Raw genomic sequence first — 19,866 nt, 5'->3', positions numbered from 1 at the left:
GGGCCCGTCCCAGTGCCCCACGGGCCTGTCAGCCTGACGTGTCCGGGGGATCATCAAGGGCTAGGAAAACGACTGAGGTTCCCAGGAAAAAGGATTCATGAGATTGGTGATAGAGACGACGCATTAGCGGATGCGTGGGGACTCTCCCACTTCCCATGAGGTCATTCCACGTTAACTGACACCTCTTAGGCGCCATGAACTAGAGATGCTGAACTGAACAGGACACTGACACTGGCTAACAGACGCTTGTTCTGCCGAGAGACAGTCCTGGTGGGGCAGCATGCTCGCTCAGGCTGGTGCAGCCTGGGAGACTCAAGGAGCACCTCCCAGTGGAGGTGACGCGTATCTAGGATGACAAGCCTGCATGTGGTCAGAACACACACATTCAGAAACTGGGCTGCAGTTGAGGGTGAATGGTTTGTGGGGCCATGAGGCTGACTGGAGAGCAGGGCCAGACCTGCAAGCCAGGCTCAGGGACCTTTACTTCCTGAGAGCAGGAAGAAGGCTAGGGAAGAGTCTTCTCAGAGGGAGGACACTCGACATGAGCGTGGCAACTCAAGAGATCAGCCAAGAACAGAGACAATATCAAGTGGGAATATCGGCCCATGAAGCTTGGAGGCTTTAGGAAGGAAAGGGCATACTGTAGGCTTCATAAGGGCAGGGAGGAAGACTTTGGCTGACCCCTAGGTACCCAGAGACTCAGTCTGGGCTTCAGATGTGATAGAGGGTTTATAAAGGGTGCAGTAGGGTTGTAGGCTATAGACTGGATGTACATTCACTCTGCTACCACGGGTATTCACTAGGTCTGATGAACAAGTATGTCTTCAGATAAAAATGCAGCTGATAGAACTAAACAGGAGACAGGCTGGGACCTGGAAGCCTTTGCTGCAGTGCTTGTACATGGACAAACATCTCCTCCAGCAACAAAATACAGAGAAACTATAAGGAATGAAAAATAACTATGCGTGAGTGGTTGGGGCAAATCATGGACAACAAGATTCAAAAAGGTAAACAAAACCAAACCAAACCCCCAGTTCTCACTTCTGAAGAGATGGGAGCACAAGCAGGGCAATGAGCATGCCCCCTGCGCACAGCAGCGCCTAAGGAGTACGCAAACCACCCAAGCCACTCCTCTGACCTGATCTCCGGACACACTCCTACCCTCACCACAGATCACAAACCAGCCCCTCCGCCCAGGGAGTGAGCAAGGGAACCTACTGTTCTCGTTCCTCCACCAGTAAAGCCTTGCCTGCGTCTGCTGGGCCTCTTATTAGTTTCTATTGATGAAGGAAGGCCAAGAACCAGGGTTGGTGACAGATGCATGGTGCCCAGTGTGGGGCGGTAGTCCCCTTTCTGGGAGGGGACCTGAGTGCCTCCAGGACCACCAAATGCAGCTTCCCCATGGGTGACAAGTGGCCACCTCTTGTTTCAGGCGGGCTTCCTAAGCCAGGTGACAGAGGCAGTCAGGAAGTATCCCAATCCAGATCCTGAGCCTGCAGAAGGAAGGACACTACTGGCCCTGCATTTTATAACCCAGGTTACTCATGATGTCAGGAGAGAATTACAAAAGCTGGAGGCTGGGCTCAAACCCCATTGTCAGCCTTGGCAGAGGGGGCCTTCAAGGTTTGTAACCACCAAGACTTAAATGGGAGAGGCCAATAAGGATATGTGCTTAGTTGCTCGGTTGTGTCCAACTCTTGGCAATCCCACGACTGTGGCCCACCAGGCTCCTCTGTCCATGGGATTCTCCAGGCAAGAATACTAAAGTGGGTTGCCATGCCCTCCTCCAGGGGATCTTCCCAAGCCAGGGATCGAATCCAGGTTTCCTGCATTGCAGGCGGACTCTACCAACTGAGCCACCACCGATAAGAGGTTAATAAAAAACAGCTTTCGGCTGCTCTGACTCACCCACCACCTCAAGGGGACCCTGGAGGGCTGAGGAGGCTAGACAGAATGACAAGACGTCGACTGAGCCTTCCTCGCAAACATCTGCATACTGACTGATGAGGCCCAAGAGCCTCCCTGGCTCCAGATGCTACTGGATTCATCCTCCTTTCTCAAATGGAGCCTCAGGTCACCCTGAATGTGGCAGTTAGGAGCACTGACTTTCTTGTAGACACTGGCGCCGCCTGTTCTGTTCTGACTCGGCCAGCTGGCCTCTCCAACCGTGACTGCACCATGACAATAGTTGACGGACAGCCAAAGGTAAGGTGATTTACGTCTCCTCTTGCCTGTGGAATCGGGTCCATTATTATTACACACTCCTTTTTGTAAATGTCAGAATGCCCTGTGCTGCTCCTCAGAAGAGACTTGCTAAATAAATTAGGAGCTAGTATTTTCTGAGGGGGCTTCTCAGGTAGCTCAGAAGTAAGGAATCCACCTGCCAATGCAGGAGATATAGGTTCAATTCTTGGGTTAGGAAGGTCCCCTGGAGGAGGAAATGGCAAGCTACTCTAGTATTCTTGCCTGTGAAACTCCATGGACAGAGGAGCCTGGTAGGCTGCAGTCCTTGGGGTCTGGAGTTCAGAGGAAATGTCTGGGCTGGGGATATAAATTTGATAGTATGAAGTGGGTAGCTGAGAGAAATGAAGTAGGAGAGACAGGTATGACCAAAGGGCTCATTCAGTCATGTCTGACTTTTTGCAACCCCATGGGCTGTAGCTCACCAGGCTCCACGATCCATGGAATTTTCCAGGCAAGAATACGGGGTGGGTTGCCATTTTTTTTTTTCTCCAGGGGTTCTTCCTGACCCAGGCATCAAACTCCCGTCTCTTGCAGTCTCCTGCATTGGCAAGCAGACTCTTTACCACTGAGCTACTTGGGAAGCCCCAAAAGATATATGTAAACTATAAAAAAGAAACAAAGATTTCGTCCTGAAGGTCATGTGTGATAGCAGCTTCATGCTGGAGCTAGGTGACTGCTGCAACCTAACACACTGGAGCAGAGGATGATAGGTAGGGTCTTTATGGTAACCTAGGTAAGGGATGCAAATTCTCACATACAGTTTTATATCCTGACTTTTCCTCTTATATCAGGAGCATTTTAACAACTGAAAGGTCTCTGTAAATATAGCTTTAGATGGCTAAATAACCTACCCACCTGTGAATGTATCAATACATAATCCACTTAACCACTATTATAAAGTTTGGCATTTTGGCTTTTTCAGTTTTATGTTAGGAACCTTAATTCTTTCACATAAACGTTTATCTTCTGTGCTATGTAAAACCATTTCCCCCTACCTTGGTGATAAAAATCTCTGGGAAATATCAATGATTTTCTAAAATTATTGGTTGGTGGTTTAGTCGCTAAGTCATGTATGACTCTTGCGACCTCATGGACTGTAGCCCGCCAGGCTCCTCTGTCCATGGGATTCTCCAGGCAATAATACTGGAGTGGGCTGCCATTTCCTTTTCTAGGGATCTTCCCAACCCAGGAATCAAACCCGAGTCTCCTGCATTGCAGGCAGATTCTTTACCGACTAAGCTATGAGGGAAGTCCTAAAATTTTTTGAGCAAATCTAGTTACTAAGTTTTACTTTCACATTTAATTGAAATTTTTTCAGCCAAATCAAGCTTGAACTAAACTAAGAAGCATGTAGTGAAAAAGGCAGGCATGACTGGGATGACACTCACCAACTGCATCATTTGATTCTATTTCACATATTTTCAAGTGAGATGACCAATAGCGGTTATCAACCAGCATATGTAAATAGCTAATAAAGTGTCACAAAGCCCCAACCTGATTGAAGAATGGGCAGAAGAACTGAGTAGACCTTTTTCCAAAGAGGAAATGTAGATGACCAACAGGCACATGAAAAGATGCTTAACACTACTAATGCTCATGGAAATGCAAATCAAAACCACAATGAAATATCTCCTCACACCTGTCAGAGTGGCTAAAGAAAATGGGCAAGGAGAATGTGTGTATAACTATATACAGTAAGCAAATATAATCATATAAATATGTGTGATTATATATATATATATGCACATACACACACAATGGAAAAGAAGGAAATTCTGTCATCTGCAGTAACATGGAGGGACCTGGAGGGCACAATGCTAAAGTGAAGTCAGCCAGACAGAGGAAAACAAACTCTGCACATGGAATTAAAAAAATACAACAAACTAGAGAATATAACAAAAGAGAGGCAGACTCACAGGCACAGAAAACAAACTAGGAGTTACCAGTGGGGAGAAGGAATGGCAGAGGGCAATACTGGGTTAGGGGATTAAGAGGTACAAACTACTGCTGCTATTACTACTACTACTACTGCTGAGTCACTTCAGTCGTGTCCGACTCTGTGCGACCTCACAGACGGCAGCCCACCAGGCTCCCCCGTCCCTGGGATTCTCCAGGCAAGAACACTGGAGTGGGCTGCCATTTCCTTCTCCAATGCATGAAAGTGAAGAGTGAAAGTGAAGTCGCTCAGTCGTGTCCGACTCTTAGTGACCCCATGGACTGCAGCCCACCAGGCTCCTGCATCCATGGGATTTTCCAGGCAAGAGTACTGGAGTGGGGAGCCATTGCCTTCTCCAAGGCACAGACTATTAGGTATAAAATAAGCTATGAGGATATACTGTACAACACGGTGTGCGTGCGCTCAGTGGCTTCAGTTATGTCCAACTCTGTGACCCCATGGACCGTAGCCCACTAGCTCCTCTGTCTATGGATTCTCCAGGCAAGAATACTGGGGTGGGTTGCCATGCCCTCCCCTAGGGGATCTTACCCAGGGACTGAACATGCATCTCTTAGGTTTCCTGCGTTGGCAGATGGGTTCTTTACCACTAGCACACCTGGGAGGCTCATACAACATGGAGAATATAACAAATATTTTATAATAACTATAAATGGAGTATAACCTTTAAAAACTGTGAGTCACTATATTATACACTTGTAACTAAATTATAATATACATCAACTATGCTTCAGTTAAAAGAAAAAAAAAATCCACCCAGGAAGCTGTGTGTTTAAGATACTGCAGAACAAGATGGCAAGCCCCAGTGACCATGTGGAGGACAGCCTTCTGTCAATCCACACAGGCCATGGACATAAGCTGCTAAATAGATTACTGACAGTGATAAGCAGCTGAGATTTGAGGGTTGTTTGTCACTATAGTATAACCTAGCCTATTCCAGTTTATCTGCTGCCTCCTCATTTCTGCCACTCTGTTCTCTTCTTCCCCACTCACTCCAGGGTTGGAGGAGAGAAGAGGGAGTTAAGGAGGGAAAGAGAGGTAAGACACCCACAGTGGCTACTCTCGGCGCTCCACTCAGATGCCCTTAAAGGCCCCTCTTTGCTCCTTCCCCAGCTTCTGTGCCTTTGCCTTCTACCAGGCCATAGCTGAGACTTTTCAGAGGCCTATTCAAGGGCTACTGGAGCTGCTGTGCCCTCAGCAGAGTCAGAAGTGCTCAGGAATTAACATCGTCCCACCCAGGGATGGGCCTTAGCCAGTGACTGGTGTGGCAGTAGGAAAGCCAGCTGCCTGGCAACAAGTCTGGACAAACTCTTAGGCACAGTTTATATTCCAAAGCTCTCCTGTGGCCCCAGGCTGAAGCTACCCTCCATGGGGCTTCGTTTGAAGTCACACTTTTGCTTTGCTTTTCCCCTCCTGTATCCTGCTTCTCCTACTCATTTCCAGTTTTTCCTGGGAGCATTTCCTAAATAGATTACTTACAGGCAAAGTCCCATTTCATTTACTTCTGAAAAACCCTAAGACATTTGGAATTGGTAGTGGTCATAGGAACCAGACTCTAAAGTCCAGATTTTGGAATCTGATCACTTGCTGGTTAGGTGACAATACAGATGCTATCACTAATGCTAAGTACAGTGTGATTAGCAGCTGGCATACCCTAACATTACCATTACTAAAATATGTACCTGTGGTAAACTGGAATCAGAAACAGCTGAAAGGGGTTGCATGGTCTTGTGCAATACAGAGCAAGTGATAACTTAAAAGACTATGGAATTAGTTCATTATTGCTGGATGCTATTGATGAATGGAAGAGCGAAAATGACAAGCTCAGAGCAGACAGTCACCAATTAGGCGAGATGTAAAAGTCAAAAAGTCTCTCCAGGAGCTTTTAAAAAAGACTGCCATCTACTGTAGCTGTAATGTTCATTGTGCTAAAGGCCAGGCACAAGACTATTGCAAGCACAGGAGAACTTCAGCAACGGCTAAGTTCACGGCCTCAATAAGTCTCCTACACCAGTGTCAGGCCCCTGATAGGGAAGGAGTGGGGCCCTGAGACGTGGGATAGAAACATCCAGAAAGATGCTCTTGAGAATATTTAAGCATAAGACCCATTTGAACATTTTGGGCATGCAAGACTGAACCCCTTCCCCTTGCAAGAAGACAACAACGCCCCACTCCTTGCAGAGACTACACAAAGACCTTAACTGAGTAAGATGTCCTTCTGCAAAACAATACCTGCCTTACTCAAACCTTCCCCGTACCCCTTCCTGGACGCTAGGCCAATAACTAGGATTATGTCTCGGCACGACCCACACAGGGAAGTTCTGGCCAGTTAAGGATGGAGAAGAATTATTCACCAAAGGAGCGACAGGACCAGGCTAATACAGAGCAGCAAAAGCCAGGAGTGCTTGCTTGCAAATGCACCCTGAGGTTGCTGAACCAGGGTCAGGGGTATTGGAATATTACTGTGGTTAACGGAGTGCTTGTTGACATGGAGATACTCTTCCAGGACTCGATAAGTAATATCCTGACAAGAGGCCTTGGAACTGATCCTAATAGTAAGATAGTGGCTAGATACTTGGAGAAGCTGATCCCACATTACATGAGGAACTATGATGGAACCACCGTGACAGTGATGAGGAAGGAATGCAAAGTTTCCAAACTAAAGCACATCAAAGACTCATCACGAGAGCAGGGATTCTGGAAGTCAGGTAATATATGTAGTCCTGGCTCTGGACTTTCTTACAGTGGGCACAGAGTCTTCACTGGCATACCTGGTAATCATTTCCTTGATATCTAAATGTATAATCAGGTTGTATATGCTCAGCACGTGGAAGAACCCTCATATTAGTTCCTTGACCTGTGTAATAATGACTATTGTAGTAGAAAAGGCCAAACAAAAGCCCCTGAACTGCTATCTCCCTCCCCACTGCCTCAAATCTGGCCAAGATGTGCTTGTGCTTGGTCACCATGTCGTGTCTGACTCTTTGTGACCCCATGGACTGTAGCCCACCAGAGCCCTCCGTCCATGGGGATTCTCCAGGCAAGAATACTGGAGTGGGTTGCCATGCCCTCCTCCAGGGGATCTTCCAAATCCAGGGATCAAACCCAGGTCTCCCACATTGCAGGCAGGTTCTTTACCGTTTGAGCCACCAGGGAAGCCCAGCTAAGATAATAAATCACAAACAATACAGCCTCAGCAGAGAATCCACGATAGCCAGCGTTACTATTGCTCACAGGTCCTAATGTCCATTCAACATCTCTAACTCAACATGCTCGAAACTTGGGTTTACGATCAGAGCTGACAAACTCACAAGTCAGTGATTTGCCTTTGTTTAGAAGAATGTTTAAGCATTCTCTTATGGCATAAAAAACTTTTGTCCAAGTTAGTAGATTCCTGCTATTGGTTAAAAGATGCGACACAGTCTGTGTTCAGAGGGGAAGCCTTTACACCACTATACAAAAACAGATGGCTAATAAGGACCCATGGTACAGCACAGGGAACTCTACTCAACACTCTGTAATGGCCTATTGGGGAAAAGAAGCTAAAAAGAGCAGATTTATATATACATGTACCTGAATTACTATGCTGTATACCTAACACAACAGTGTAAATCAACTACACTCACTAAAAATTAAGAAAACAAGCAAATAATATTGCTTCTTGGGTGGAATGCTGTGCTAACCTAAAAAACTTAAAGGGTGCAAGGGTGGTAACTGTTGTTCAGTTGCTCAGTCATGTCCAATTCTTTGCAACTCCATGGACTTAGCATGCCAGCCTCCTTTATCTTCCACTATCTCTTGGAGTTTGCTCAAATTCCTGTCCATTGATTCAGTGATGCCATTCAACCATCGCATCCTCTGTCGTCCCCTCCTAGCATCAGGGTCTTTTCCAATGAGCCAGCTCTTCACATCAGGTGGCCAAAGTATTGGAGTTTCAGCTTCAGCATCAGTCCTTCCAATGAATATTCAGGGTTGATTTCCTTTAGGATGGACTGGTTTGATCTCCATGCTGTCCAAGGGACTCTCAAGAGTCTTCTCCAACACCACAGTTCAAAAGCATCAATGCTTCAGCACTCAGTTTTCTTTATGGTCCAACTCTCACATCCATACATGACTGCTGGAAAAACCATAGCTTTGGCAATACATTGGCAAAGTGATGTCTCTGCTTTTTAATAGGCTGTCTAGGTTTGCCATAGCTTTCCTTCCAAGGAACAAATGTCTTTTAATTTCATGGCTGCAGTCATCATCTGCAGTGATTTTGGAGCCCAAGAAAATAAAATCTGTCACTGCTTCTACTTGTCCCCCTTCTATTTGCCACGAAGTCTTGGGACAGGATGCCGTGATCTTAGTTTTCTGAATGTTGAGTTTTAAGCTAGGTTTCACTCTCTTCTTTCACTTTCATCAAGAGGCTCTTCACTTTCTGCCACTGGAGTGGTATCATCTTGCATATCTGAGGTTGTTGATATTTCTCCCAGCAATCTTGTTTCCAGCTTGTGAGTCATCCAGCCTGGCATTTCGCATGACGTACTCTGCATAGAAGTTAAATAAGCAGTGTGACAATATACCGCCTTGTCGTACTCCTTTCCCAATTTGGAATCAGTCAGTTGTTCCATGTCCAGTTTTAACTGTTGCTTCTTGACCTGCATTCACTAGACAGGTAAGGTGGTCTGGTATTCACATCTCTTAAAGAACTTTCTACAGTTTGTTGTGATACACACAGTCAAAGGCTTTAGCATAGTCAATAAAGCAGAAATAGATGTTTTTCTGGAATTCCCTTGCTTTCTCTAGGAGCCAATGAATATTGGCAATTTGATCTCTGGTTCCTCTGCCTTTTCTAAACCCAGCTTGTACATCTGGAAGTTCTGGGTTCATATACTGCTGGAGCCTAGCTTGAAGGATTTTGAGCATAACCTTGCTAGCATGTGAAATAAGTATAATCGTATGGTAGTTTGAGCATTCTTTGGCATTGCTCTTCTTTGGGATTGGAATGAAAACTAACCTTTCCCATTCCAGGATCCTTGCCTGGGAAATTGCATGGACAGAGGAGCCTGGTGGGTTACAGCCCATGTGGTTGCAAAGAATCAGACATGACTAAACAGGCACTCCCTAGTCCCTTCAAAAACCAGACAGATTTGGCAGATGACAGTGGACTACTGCAAACTTAATTAAGTGGTAGCCACACTGTACCTGCTATGCTAGACATGGTACCTATACTGGAAGGAAGCAACATGGCCTCTCTTACATAGCATGTCATTACTGACCTAACATTCCAACACTGGTCAGGAAGAAAGGTCAGAAAGAATTAAGCATCTGCCTAGGATGGACAACAGTAGACACTGACAGTCTTATCTCAGGGCTCTCCTGGGAACTCTGTTCTGTCAAAACACAGTCCAAATCAACCTTGACTTTCTGGACCTTCCATATATCACCACACTGGTGCATTACATGGATGCATAGTGTTAACTGTACCCTATGAGCAAGAAAGGCTGATTACTCTAGATGTCCCAGTAAGACCATGTGCTCCAAGAGGCTCGGAGAGAAGAATCTTACTATGCCAGTACAATTCTTTAGTACCTAATGATCCAGGGCACGTTATGCCAGGACATCCCCTTTAGGGTACACGAATTGCTATTTATTACACCTTATCATTGCGACTCCTAACACTAAGAAACAAGCACTGTGCTTGCCAGTCCTCTTCCATAGTCAGAGAAGGCACGTGCTATACTTGAGAATATTGCTCCAGTACATTTGTTGAGTGATTTGGCTATGAGGTTGTGCCCCATTAATGCTGCTCCTTCAGTTGATACCTAGGGCTTCACAGGGAGAGGGGGATCTCTACACCAGCTGATGGAGGAGGAAAACATCTGGGTATGCTGATACACCTGAATGATAAGTAAATCTGATGTTTCCACAGGTAACAACTGTCATCATGGAAACAATGGACCAATGTGAAAAATAGAAGACACTGAGAGTACTGGAGTGGGGTGCCATTGCCTTCTCCGGAGAGTAAATAAAAGCTGGTATATATTGGAGGGGAGCTGAAATTTGAAAGAAGCGAACAGCATGAAGTGAGTTTCCAATTTTTCTGACTTTCAGGCTGATGGTAGGGTGAAGCCAGCTCAAACTCTGAAATAAAATTCTGTCTTTTGGCCTTAAAAACCAGGGAACAAACTTCGGGCTGCAAAGTGAGGCGGGGTATCCCAAAAAGGAGTGTGTGAGAGAGGGGAAGCCCCAGATTGTGTCTGTAAGCTTTGCCCAAACTCTAGCTGACCCCTGAACCATGCATGCACAGGGCCAACCAATAGCAGCCCAGCTACGAATAAAAAAACTGAACTGAGATGTAAGCTGATGTCTAGGAGACAGAATTTACAGTTTGAATTCAACCAAATTAACTGGCTGCTTAAAACCACCACTACCACCCTTCAGAAGAATATAACAGAATCTAGTCTCCACAATATGACCTTCAAAACATCCAGGATACTTCCATAAATTACTTAACATACAAAGAAACAGGGAAATGTGACCCACTCTCTGGAGAAAAGACAGTCCATTGAGATCAATTTTAAAATGACCAGATGTTGAAATTTGCAAGCAGAGATTTTTAAAGTGTTTATTATAATAATACTTAATGGTATAAAGTAAAACAGATTTGCAATGACTGAAAAGTCAGGAGAACATAGCAGAAAGTAAGAAGCTACATATACATATGTATATTTTTATACATAACTATATGTGTATTTTTAAAAAAGAAATTCTAGAACTGAAAAACTATAATATTTGAGGTAAAAAATTCACTGGATAGAGTTAATAGCACAGTGGAGGTGATAAAGGAAAGACTCAGTAAAAGAAATGACCCAATAAGACAGAGAGAAAAAAGATGAGGGAAAAAAATGAACAGAGACTCAGGGACCAGTAGGACAACATCTAGATGGAGGTGAGAGAGAGGGAGCAGAAAAATATTTGCAGAAATGATTGATATTGCCCTAAATGTGGGGAAGGATATAAATTTAAAGATTCAAGGCCAGCAGATCTTAAGCAAAGTAAATATGAAGAAAACCATCCCCAAGCATATCATAGCCAAATTACTGAGAACAAAGATAAAAAAAAATTCTTGAAAGCAGCCAGAGAAAAAGTGACAAATTACATACAGGAGAACAACAACTTGAATGAGTACTAACTTCTCATCAGAAAAGATGGAGGCCAGAAGACACAGTGGAGGCCAGAAGACACAGTGGAGGCCAGAAGACAGGGTGGGTTGAAGTGAAGCTCCAAAACAGATCTGACTGGATTTTGGTTCAAGATGGCGATGTAGGGGACTTCGCTGGTGGTCCAGCAGTTGAGAGTCTGCTTTCCAATGCAGGGGATGCAGGTTGGATCCCTGGCTGGGGAACTAAGATCCCACAGGCCACGGGACAACGAAGCCTGTGCACTGCAACTACTGAGCTCGCATACAGCAACGAAAGATCCCACATGCTGCGATGAAGACCCGTGTGCCACAACTAAGACTTGATACAGCCAGAAATAATGGAATAAATATTACAAAGACAGCAATGCCGGAGGGTCTGGAACTCATGTTTTCCCACAGATAATCCAATTCTACAGCTACACAAAGAACAGTTTCCTCTGGAAAAAGCCAAAACTAGCTGAGCAATAGCTACACAGCAAGTGAACAAGAAAAAACCCACAGTAAAGCAGATAGGGGACTGAGATACAATCTTACCATAAACCTCACCCTTGGCTTAGCAATCCACAATTGGGAGGTATCTCAAAATGCCAAGTGTTTCCCTGAGGATGAAGGGTTTGAAGCCCTCATCTAACACCCCCGCCATTTAAGACCTGCACCTGACAGAAGAGCCCTTCAGAAATCTGGCTTTGAAAGCCAACTGGGCTTGCCTTCATGAGACTCACAAGTCTTTAGCAAACTGAGAAACTGTTCCCGAAGGGCTCACATTCACAGACACCCCACCCCAGGGCCTAGCAATAGAGGCAGCTGATTGAAAAGTACCCAGACACTATGAAAGAGGCTTATCTTAAAGCACTGGCTGGAGAGAAAGGCATCTAATTTAACACACATGGAGGGGTTTCCCGAGACATTCTCCAAAGAGAGATGCTGGTGGGTGCCATGCCTGCAATCTCCCCCTGCCTTGCTCTAGCCTGCCTGTAACTCCCAGAAAGCAGCTCATATCCTCATTTGGTGCCATGATTTTTGCTGCTGCCACCCAGGCATTACCTCTAGGTTGCCTGGCTCTGATGGCCAGTGGGATTTATGCTCTTGGATCCCACAGGACTGTAGCAGATTAATGAGTTCTTAACCAGCTATACCCCAGGGCATAGAAGAGAGGCAACAGACTGAGGCACTTGGTCCTTCTGTGAAAGAGATCTATTAGCTTATCTTCACAGCCTGTCTGAGAGACCAGTGTCTTATTGAACACCCACCTAAGGGCTGGCTGCAGTTTCCTCCAGACCATCAAGGGTGGGCACTATCTCCCTGCTCCCCCTCCGCCATGCTCCAGAGGGCCAGCATTTCCCAGAGCAGTGCTTGCACATGCATCTGGTGACCCTGATTCTATACTGGGTGCCCGGTTCTTCTGATGCTGCCCAGATCATCTGGCTGTGGTGGCCAGCGGAGTGGGGCTTGTGCTTCTGGGTCCCATGGGACAGTAACAATCAGACACAGTTCTTGAGCAGCTACCATTTCCAGGGCACAGTGCAGACAGCAGAATGAAACAGTCCTCCAGCTTCAGTCTATGAACATTCTGAAGCTTTGGCCTGAGGGACAGCTTCTGGTTTGGCACACATCTACGAGCCTGCTGAGGTGCTCTCTTGGGGTGAAGGCTGGTGGACAGTATTTTAAAAATTATTTATTTGGGGGCTGTGTTGCGTCTTTGTTGCTGTATGCAGGCTTTCTATAGTTGCAGCAGGTGGGGGACACTCCCAAGTTGTGGTGTGTGGCCTTTTCACTGCAGTGGTTTCTCTTGTTATGTGTTTCCCCAGTGGCTCAGATGGTAAAGAATCTGCCTGCAATGTGGGGGACCCGGGTTCGATCCCTGGTTTGGGAAGATCCCCTGGAGAAGGGCATGGCAACCCACTCCAGTATCCTTGCCTGGAGAATCATTTTATTTTATTGTTTTATGTATTTATTTATGGCTATGCTGGGTCTTCACTGCCGCACAGGCTTTTCTCTAGCTGTGGCGAGCAAGGGATACACTCTAGCTGCAGGGCAAGGGCTTCTCATCGCAGTGGCTTCTCTTGTTGCTGAACACGGGCTCTAGCGTGTGCAGGAACAGCTGTGGCACGTAGGCTCAGCAGCTGCAGTTCCCGGGCTCTAGAGCACAGGCTCAATAGTTATGGTGCACAGGCTTAGCTGCTCTGTGGCGTGTGGGATCTTCCCGGATCAGGAATCAAACCCATGTCTCCTGCATTGTCAGGTGAATTCTTTATCACTGAGCCACCAGAGAAGACCTGGCAGTATCTTTATGTTCTCCCTCTCCCTCACTTTAGGTCACCAGTATCTCTCAGGAGCTTGTACACTTGTCTGGCACCCTAACTTTTATAGCTTTTGCCCAGGGACGTATCTAGATCAGCTGGCTCTGGTGGCAAGTGGGGTTTATAATCACAGCCCCAAAGGATGGCATATATTTGCATACTTTAAAAGCTTCTGCCTGAGGCCTGACTTCCAATCAGCTTGAATCAAGTGCTGAGATCCTACCATCTGAGACAGTTATAGGTCTTGGCAGGTCCCTCAACTACAGGAAGCCACTAAAAATAATGTAGGTTGCTTAGACAACCACAAAGGTTTGGGGAGATAGCCAAGAACTTGACCAAAAAGTTGAACAATAAATTTCATCTCTCCATAAGGCCACTCCTTCAAGACTGGCAGAGGTAGCTGTTTTATCTAATGCATAGGGGAAAAAACACAGAGAGTAAATAAAAATGAAGATTCAGAGGAATATATTATATTCCAAGCAAAAGAATAAGATTACAACATTTTTAAAAAAAGATCTTAAGGAAGTGGAGACAAGTGATTTCCCTGATAAAGAGTTCAAAGTAATGGTCACAAAGATTCTCACTGATCTCAGGAGAAGGATGGATGAACAAAGTAAGAATTTCACCAAAGAGGTAGAAAATATAAGAAGATATCAAATGGAAGTTGCAGAGCTGAACAATACAATAACTAAACTGAAAACCATACTAGAGGAGATCAACAACAGACTAGATGAAGCAGAAGAAAGGAGCAGTGAACCTGAAGATAGGGCAGAAGAACTCACCTAATAAGAGCAGGGGGAAGAAAGAATGAGGAAGTGAAGACAACTTTTAAGAAGTTGTTAAGGGACTAACATGACAACATCAAGCAGATCAGCATTTGCCTTATAATATGCAGAGTACATCATGAGAAACGCTGGGCTGGAAGAAACACAAGCTGGAATCAAGATTGCCGGGAGAAATGTCAGTAACCTCAGATATGCAGATGACACCACCCTCATGGCAGAAAGTGAAGAGGAGCTAAAAAGCCTCTTGATGAAAGTGAAAGAGGAGAGCGAAAAAGTTGGCTTAAAGCTCAACATTCAGAAAACGAAGATCATGGCATCCGGTCCCATTACTTCATGGGAAATAGATGGGGAAACAGTAGAAACAGTGTCAGAATTTATTTTTGGGGGCTCCAAAATCACTGCAGATGGTGACTTCAGCCATGAAATTAAAAGACACTTGCTCCTTGGGAGAAAAGCTATGACCAACCTTGACAATATATTAAAAAGCAGAGACATTACTTTGCCGACTAAGGTCCGTCTAGTCAAGGATATGGTTTTTCCAGTGGTCATGTATGGAAGTGAGAGTTGGAATGTGAAGAAAGCTAAGTGCTGAAGAATTGATGCTTTTGAACTGTGGTGTTGGAGAAAACTCTTGAGAGTTTCTTGGACTGCAAGGAGATCCAACCAGTCCATCCTAAAGGAGATCAGTCCTGGGTGTTCATTGGAAGGACTGATGTTGAAGGTGAAACTCCAATACTTTGGCCACCTGAGGCAAAGAGCTGACTCATTTGAAAAGACCCTGATGCTGGGAAAGATTGAGGGTGGAGGAGAAGGGGACGACAGAGGATGAGATGGCTGGATGGCATCACTGACTCGATGGACATGAGGTTGGGTAGAGTCTGGGAGTTGGTGTTGGACAGGGAGGCCTGGCGTGCTGCAGTCCATGGCATCGCAGAGTCAGACATGACTGAGTGACTAAACTGAACTGAATTATGCTTTAAGGAAACAAAAATATAATAGACTGAGTCCAAAGTTAGCAGAAAAAGGAAACAGAAATAAATGAAATGGAGACTAAACAGACAACAGAAAATATTAGTGAAACTGAGTGATGCTTTTTGTTCTTAACACTCAGCAAAACTGGTTTAAGTCTTTAGTTAGACTCAGCAAGAAGAAAGAACTCAAATAAAATCAGAAATAAAAGAAAAGGGACTTCCCTGGTGGTGCAGTGGATGGGAATATGCCTGCCAATGCCAGGGACATAAGTTTAGTCCCTGGTCTGGGAAGATTCCACATGCTTACCAGCAACCGAAGTCCATGTGCCACAATTACTGAACCTGCCATCTAGAGCTCAAGAACTGCAATTACTGAGCCTGCACCACAGCTACTGAAGCCTGAGTGCTCGAGGACCCGTAAGCCACAACTACTGAGCCTGCGTGCCCCAACTTCCTAGCCTGTGTTCTGCAACTACTGAAGCCCATTTCCTAGAGCCTATACTCTGCAACAAGAGAAGCCAGCTCAATGAGAAGCCTGTGAACCACAATGAAGAGTAGCTTCCGCTTGTCGCAACTAGAAAAATCCCACATGCAGCAACAAAGACCCATCGCAACCAAAAAATAAAAACAACCTCCCCCACAAACAACAGGTTTTAAAAAAAGGAATAAAAGAAAATCATTACAGCTGATGCCACAGAAATACAAAGGATCATTAGAGACTAGTATGAACAATTACAAGCAAAAAATTATACAACCTAGAAGAGAGGGATAAATTGCTAGAACATGCAACCTAGCAAAACTGAATCAGGAAGAAACAGAAAATCTCAAGAGATGGAATTAGTAATCAAAAACCTCCCCAAAACCAAGTCCACAACCAGATACAAACATATAACTTCACTAGTGAGTTCTACCAAATGGTCAAAGTCCTATTTAAAAAACTGAAGAGGGGGAAACACTTCCAAACTCATTTAAAAGACCAGCATCACACTGGCCAAAACCAGAAAAGGACACCATCAGAAAAGAAAACCACATTAGGTACATTAAGTTACATTAGTACACAAAGATACATTAGGTTCCGTATCCCTAATGGATACAGATGCAAAAAGTCTCAATAAAATACTAGCAAGTCAAATTCAGCAGCAGATTAGGTTCATTCATCATTATCAAATGAGATTTACATCTGGGATGTAAGGATGCTTCAACACATTCAAACCAATTAACATGACACATCACATCAATAGCATTAAAGGAAAAAAATCACACCATTTCTATAGACACAGGAAAAGCATTTGACGAAATTTAACATCTGTTCATGAAAAGCACTCTTAACAGATTACATATGGAAAGAATGTACCTAAACATAATAAAGGTCATATATGATAAGTGTACAGCTAATATACTCAGTGGTGAAAGCCTCTCATCGTAAGATCAGGAACAAGACAAGGGTGCCTAATCTTAGCATCCCATACTCAACAGAGCACTGGAAGTCCTACTTGAGCAATCAAGCAAGAAAAATGAAAAAAAGGTATCATAAACAGAAAGGAAGAAGGAAGAAGTGAAACTATCTCTCTGCAGGTGGGTTGTTTTTTTTTTTTTTTTTTTTGGTGGGTGGTGGTGGAAATCAAACCATTTTAATAAGAAGCTTCAAGAGAATAAATTTTGTTGTTCTCAGCCATGACATTTGTGGTAATTTCTTACAGGATCCCCAAGAAGTTAATATAATAGAAAGCCAACATCTTTAAGTGTGGAAAGAAAAAATTTCTTAACCAAGAATTCTAAATCTAGCCAAAATATCCTTCAAGAATGAATAAAGGCATTTTCAGATAAAAGAAAAAACAAAGTAATTCATTGTCAGCAGGGAGGTACTGAAAAAAATGCTAAAGGAAGACTGGAAAGAAATGACACCAGATGGAACACTGGATACGTGCAAAGAATACAGAGAATCACAAATGGTAAATAACTGGGTAAATGCAGAAGATTATTTCTTCCTCTGACTTTTAAAAGAAATACTATTTACAGTAAAATGTAGAGCTTTGCCTTGTGTGGTTTATAACGTATTCAGACATAATATTAATAAATATGACACCTATGGCATAAAAGACCCACTCCAGTATTCTTGCCTGGAGAATCCCATGGACAGAGGAGTCTGGCAGGCCATAGTCCATAGGGTCACAGAGAGCTGGACACGACTGAAGTGACTAAGCATGGCATAAAAGATGGGAAGGGATAAATGCATCCATACAGTTGCCAGGCTTCTATATTTTAGGTGGTGTTAAAATATTAACTCTAAATACACTGAAAAGTTAAGGAGGTATAATGCAAAACCTGGAACAACCACTAAGAAAATAATGAATAGATACAGCTAAAAAGCCAGTAGGGAAAAAAAAAAAGCCAGTAGATCAGGACCTGGTGCTAACTGCACTGAATGGAGTGCTCTAAGTGGGATGTGGCAGAGGGTGTTAGAGAACCTTCCAAGGAAAAGGACTGGTAATAAAGCACTGGTAACAAAACTGCTCGTAGCAAAGGAGATTAGAATGGACACTGTAGCGGGCTGAACGGTGACCTCCCCACAATATTTCTAGACACAATTTCAGAATGTGACCTTATTTGGAATAAGTGTTTCTGCAGACACAACTAAGTTAAAGATCTCAAGTTAAGATCATCTCAGATTAACGTGGGCCAGTGATGGATTTCTTATAAGATACAGGCACAGAGGAGACACATGGAGACAAAGAGGCCATGAGAAGACAAAGGCAGAGATTGGAATCATGTTTCCACAACCAAAGGAACCAGGAGCCACCAGAAACTGGAAGAGGCGAAAAAGGCAAAAGAGTGAAGCTGAACCCTTGCTTTACACCATACACAAAAATGAACTCAAAATAGATCAAAGACCTAACTGTAAGAGCTAAAACTATAAAACTTAGAAGGAAATGGGAAAAGCTTCATAACACTGGATTTGGCAGTTATGTCTTGGCTTTGACACCAAAAGTACAGGCAGCAGATGAAAAATATTTACATAAAATGTATAATTTATGTGCACTGGACACTATAACAGAGTGAAAATATTGGAGGAAATATTTTTAAATCATATATTTGATAAGAAATTAAAATCCAGAATATATGGAGAACTTCTACAACTCAAGAATAACACCAACAAAACAAAGAATAATTGGGTTGAAAAATGAGTAAAGGAACAGATATTTCTCCAGAGATGATATGCAAATAGCCACATGAAATGATACTCAATGTCACTAACCATAAGGGAAATACAAATCAAAACCAGGGAAGACACCATTTCACACTCATTAGGATAACTATCATCAAAAAGCAGAAAATAACAGTGGTTGGTGAGACTGCACAGAGACTGAAACCCTTGTATATTGCTGGTGGGAAAGTAAAGTGGTACAGCTGCTACAGAAAATTGTATAGCAGTTCCTCAAACAATTAAACATAATCATGTGATCCAGCAGTTCCACTTGTGAGTATATACCCAAAAGAACCGAAAGCAGGGACTTAAGATATTATATACACATGCTCATAGCAGGATTATTCACAAAAGCCCAAAGGTGGAGGCAGCCCAAGTGTCCATCAATGGGAGGACAAAGAAACAAAAAAGTGGCACACGAATTCGGGGGAATACAACTGACTCCTTTCTTATACGTTAAGTCCTGCCTTAAAAGAGGACGACTTTGGACTCATACTACAACATGGATGAACCCTGAGAATATACTAAGTGAAGAGAGCCTGTCTCAAAGGGCAAATAATGTATAATTCTATTTCATGAGGTACCTTGAGTTGTCAAATTCACAGAAATGGAAAAGTAGGATAGTGGTTTCCAGGGGCTCGGGGAGGGGAAACAGGGAGTTGTTATTTAATGGGTGAGAGGACACGCTTCTGCTGTCTGAAGCCACTAGGTCTGTGGTCATTTGTTGTGGCAGCCGCAGGAATCTAATATGGACACACTGAGATTACAGAAGTAAAATAAGACAGAGACGGAACCAGAAGACGCAAAGACCAGGTAGACGTGACCCATCGCTTTGAAGAAGAGCTAGAGCAGGACTTTGTTCGGTTCTCCTGAGTAAGGGTGAGAACTGGGGGCCGAATACGGCCCCTTAGAGGTCCTAGCTCAGAGAGCCTGTGTTCTCCCCCAGGCCAGCTGTCATGCTGAATGGCCAATCCCAGCAACCCCAGCTTCATAAAGGTATGACTATCCAGGGCCTCAGACCTCTCATGGATGAAGATCTGGGACACCCTTCAAGACAAGCCACCTAGAACAGCAGAAGCAATATAGTCAAAAAAGTATACTGTATATATATAAAGTATATTCTTGCCTAGAAAATCCCGTGGACAGAGGAGCCTGGTGGGCTGCTGTCCATAGGTTCACACAGAGTCGGACAAGACAGAAGCGACCTAGCATGAATGCATT

The 19,866-nt window shown here is 44.2% G+C and overlaps 1 protein-coding gene across 2 annotated transcripts in view; it reads left to right on the top strand.

Moving 5' to 3' along the window:
• The window catches only part of STK10 (serine/threonine kinase 10), a 152,773-nt gene that overhangs the window by 131,297 nt on the left and 1,610 nt on the right, over positions 1 to 19,866 (top strand). Inside the window, exon 20 of one of the 2 annotated variants that reach the window (XR_011249595.1) lies at positions 10,113 to 10,266. Coding sequence is in view for 1 of the 2 variants with exons in the window: in XM_069556024.1 (XP_069412125.1) it covers positions 10,113 to 10,116 (4 nt within the window). In the remaining variant the exon portion in view is untranslated. Of the gene's footprint in view, positions 1 to 10,112; positions 11,721 to 19,866 lie in introns of those variants that run through there. The other variant, XM_069556024.1, reaches the window with a different exon arrangement.

The sequence above is a fragment of the Ovis canadensis genome, chromosome 16 (genome assembly GCF_042477335.2).
Source record: "Ovis canadensis isolate MfBH-ARS-UI-01 breed Bighorn chromosome 16, ARS-UI_OviCan_v2, whole genome shotgun sequence".
NCBI lineage: Eukaryota > Metazoa > Chordata > Mammalia > Artiodactyla > Bovidae > Ovis > Ovis canadensis.
Note: the sequence above shows the minus strand (reverse complement) of the source record. Positions and strands in the feature narration are given on the sequence as shown.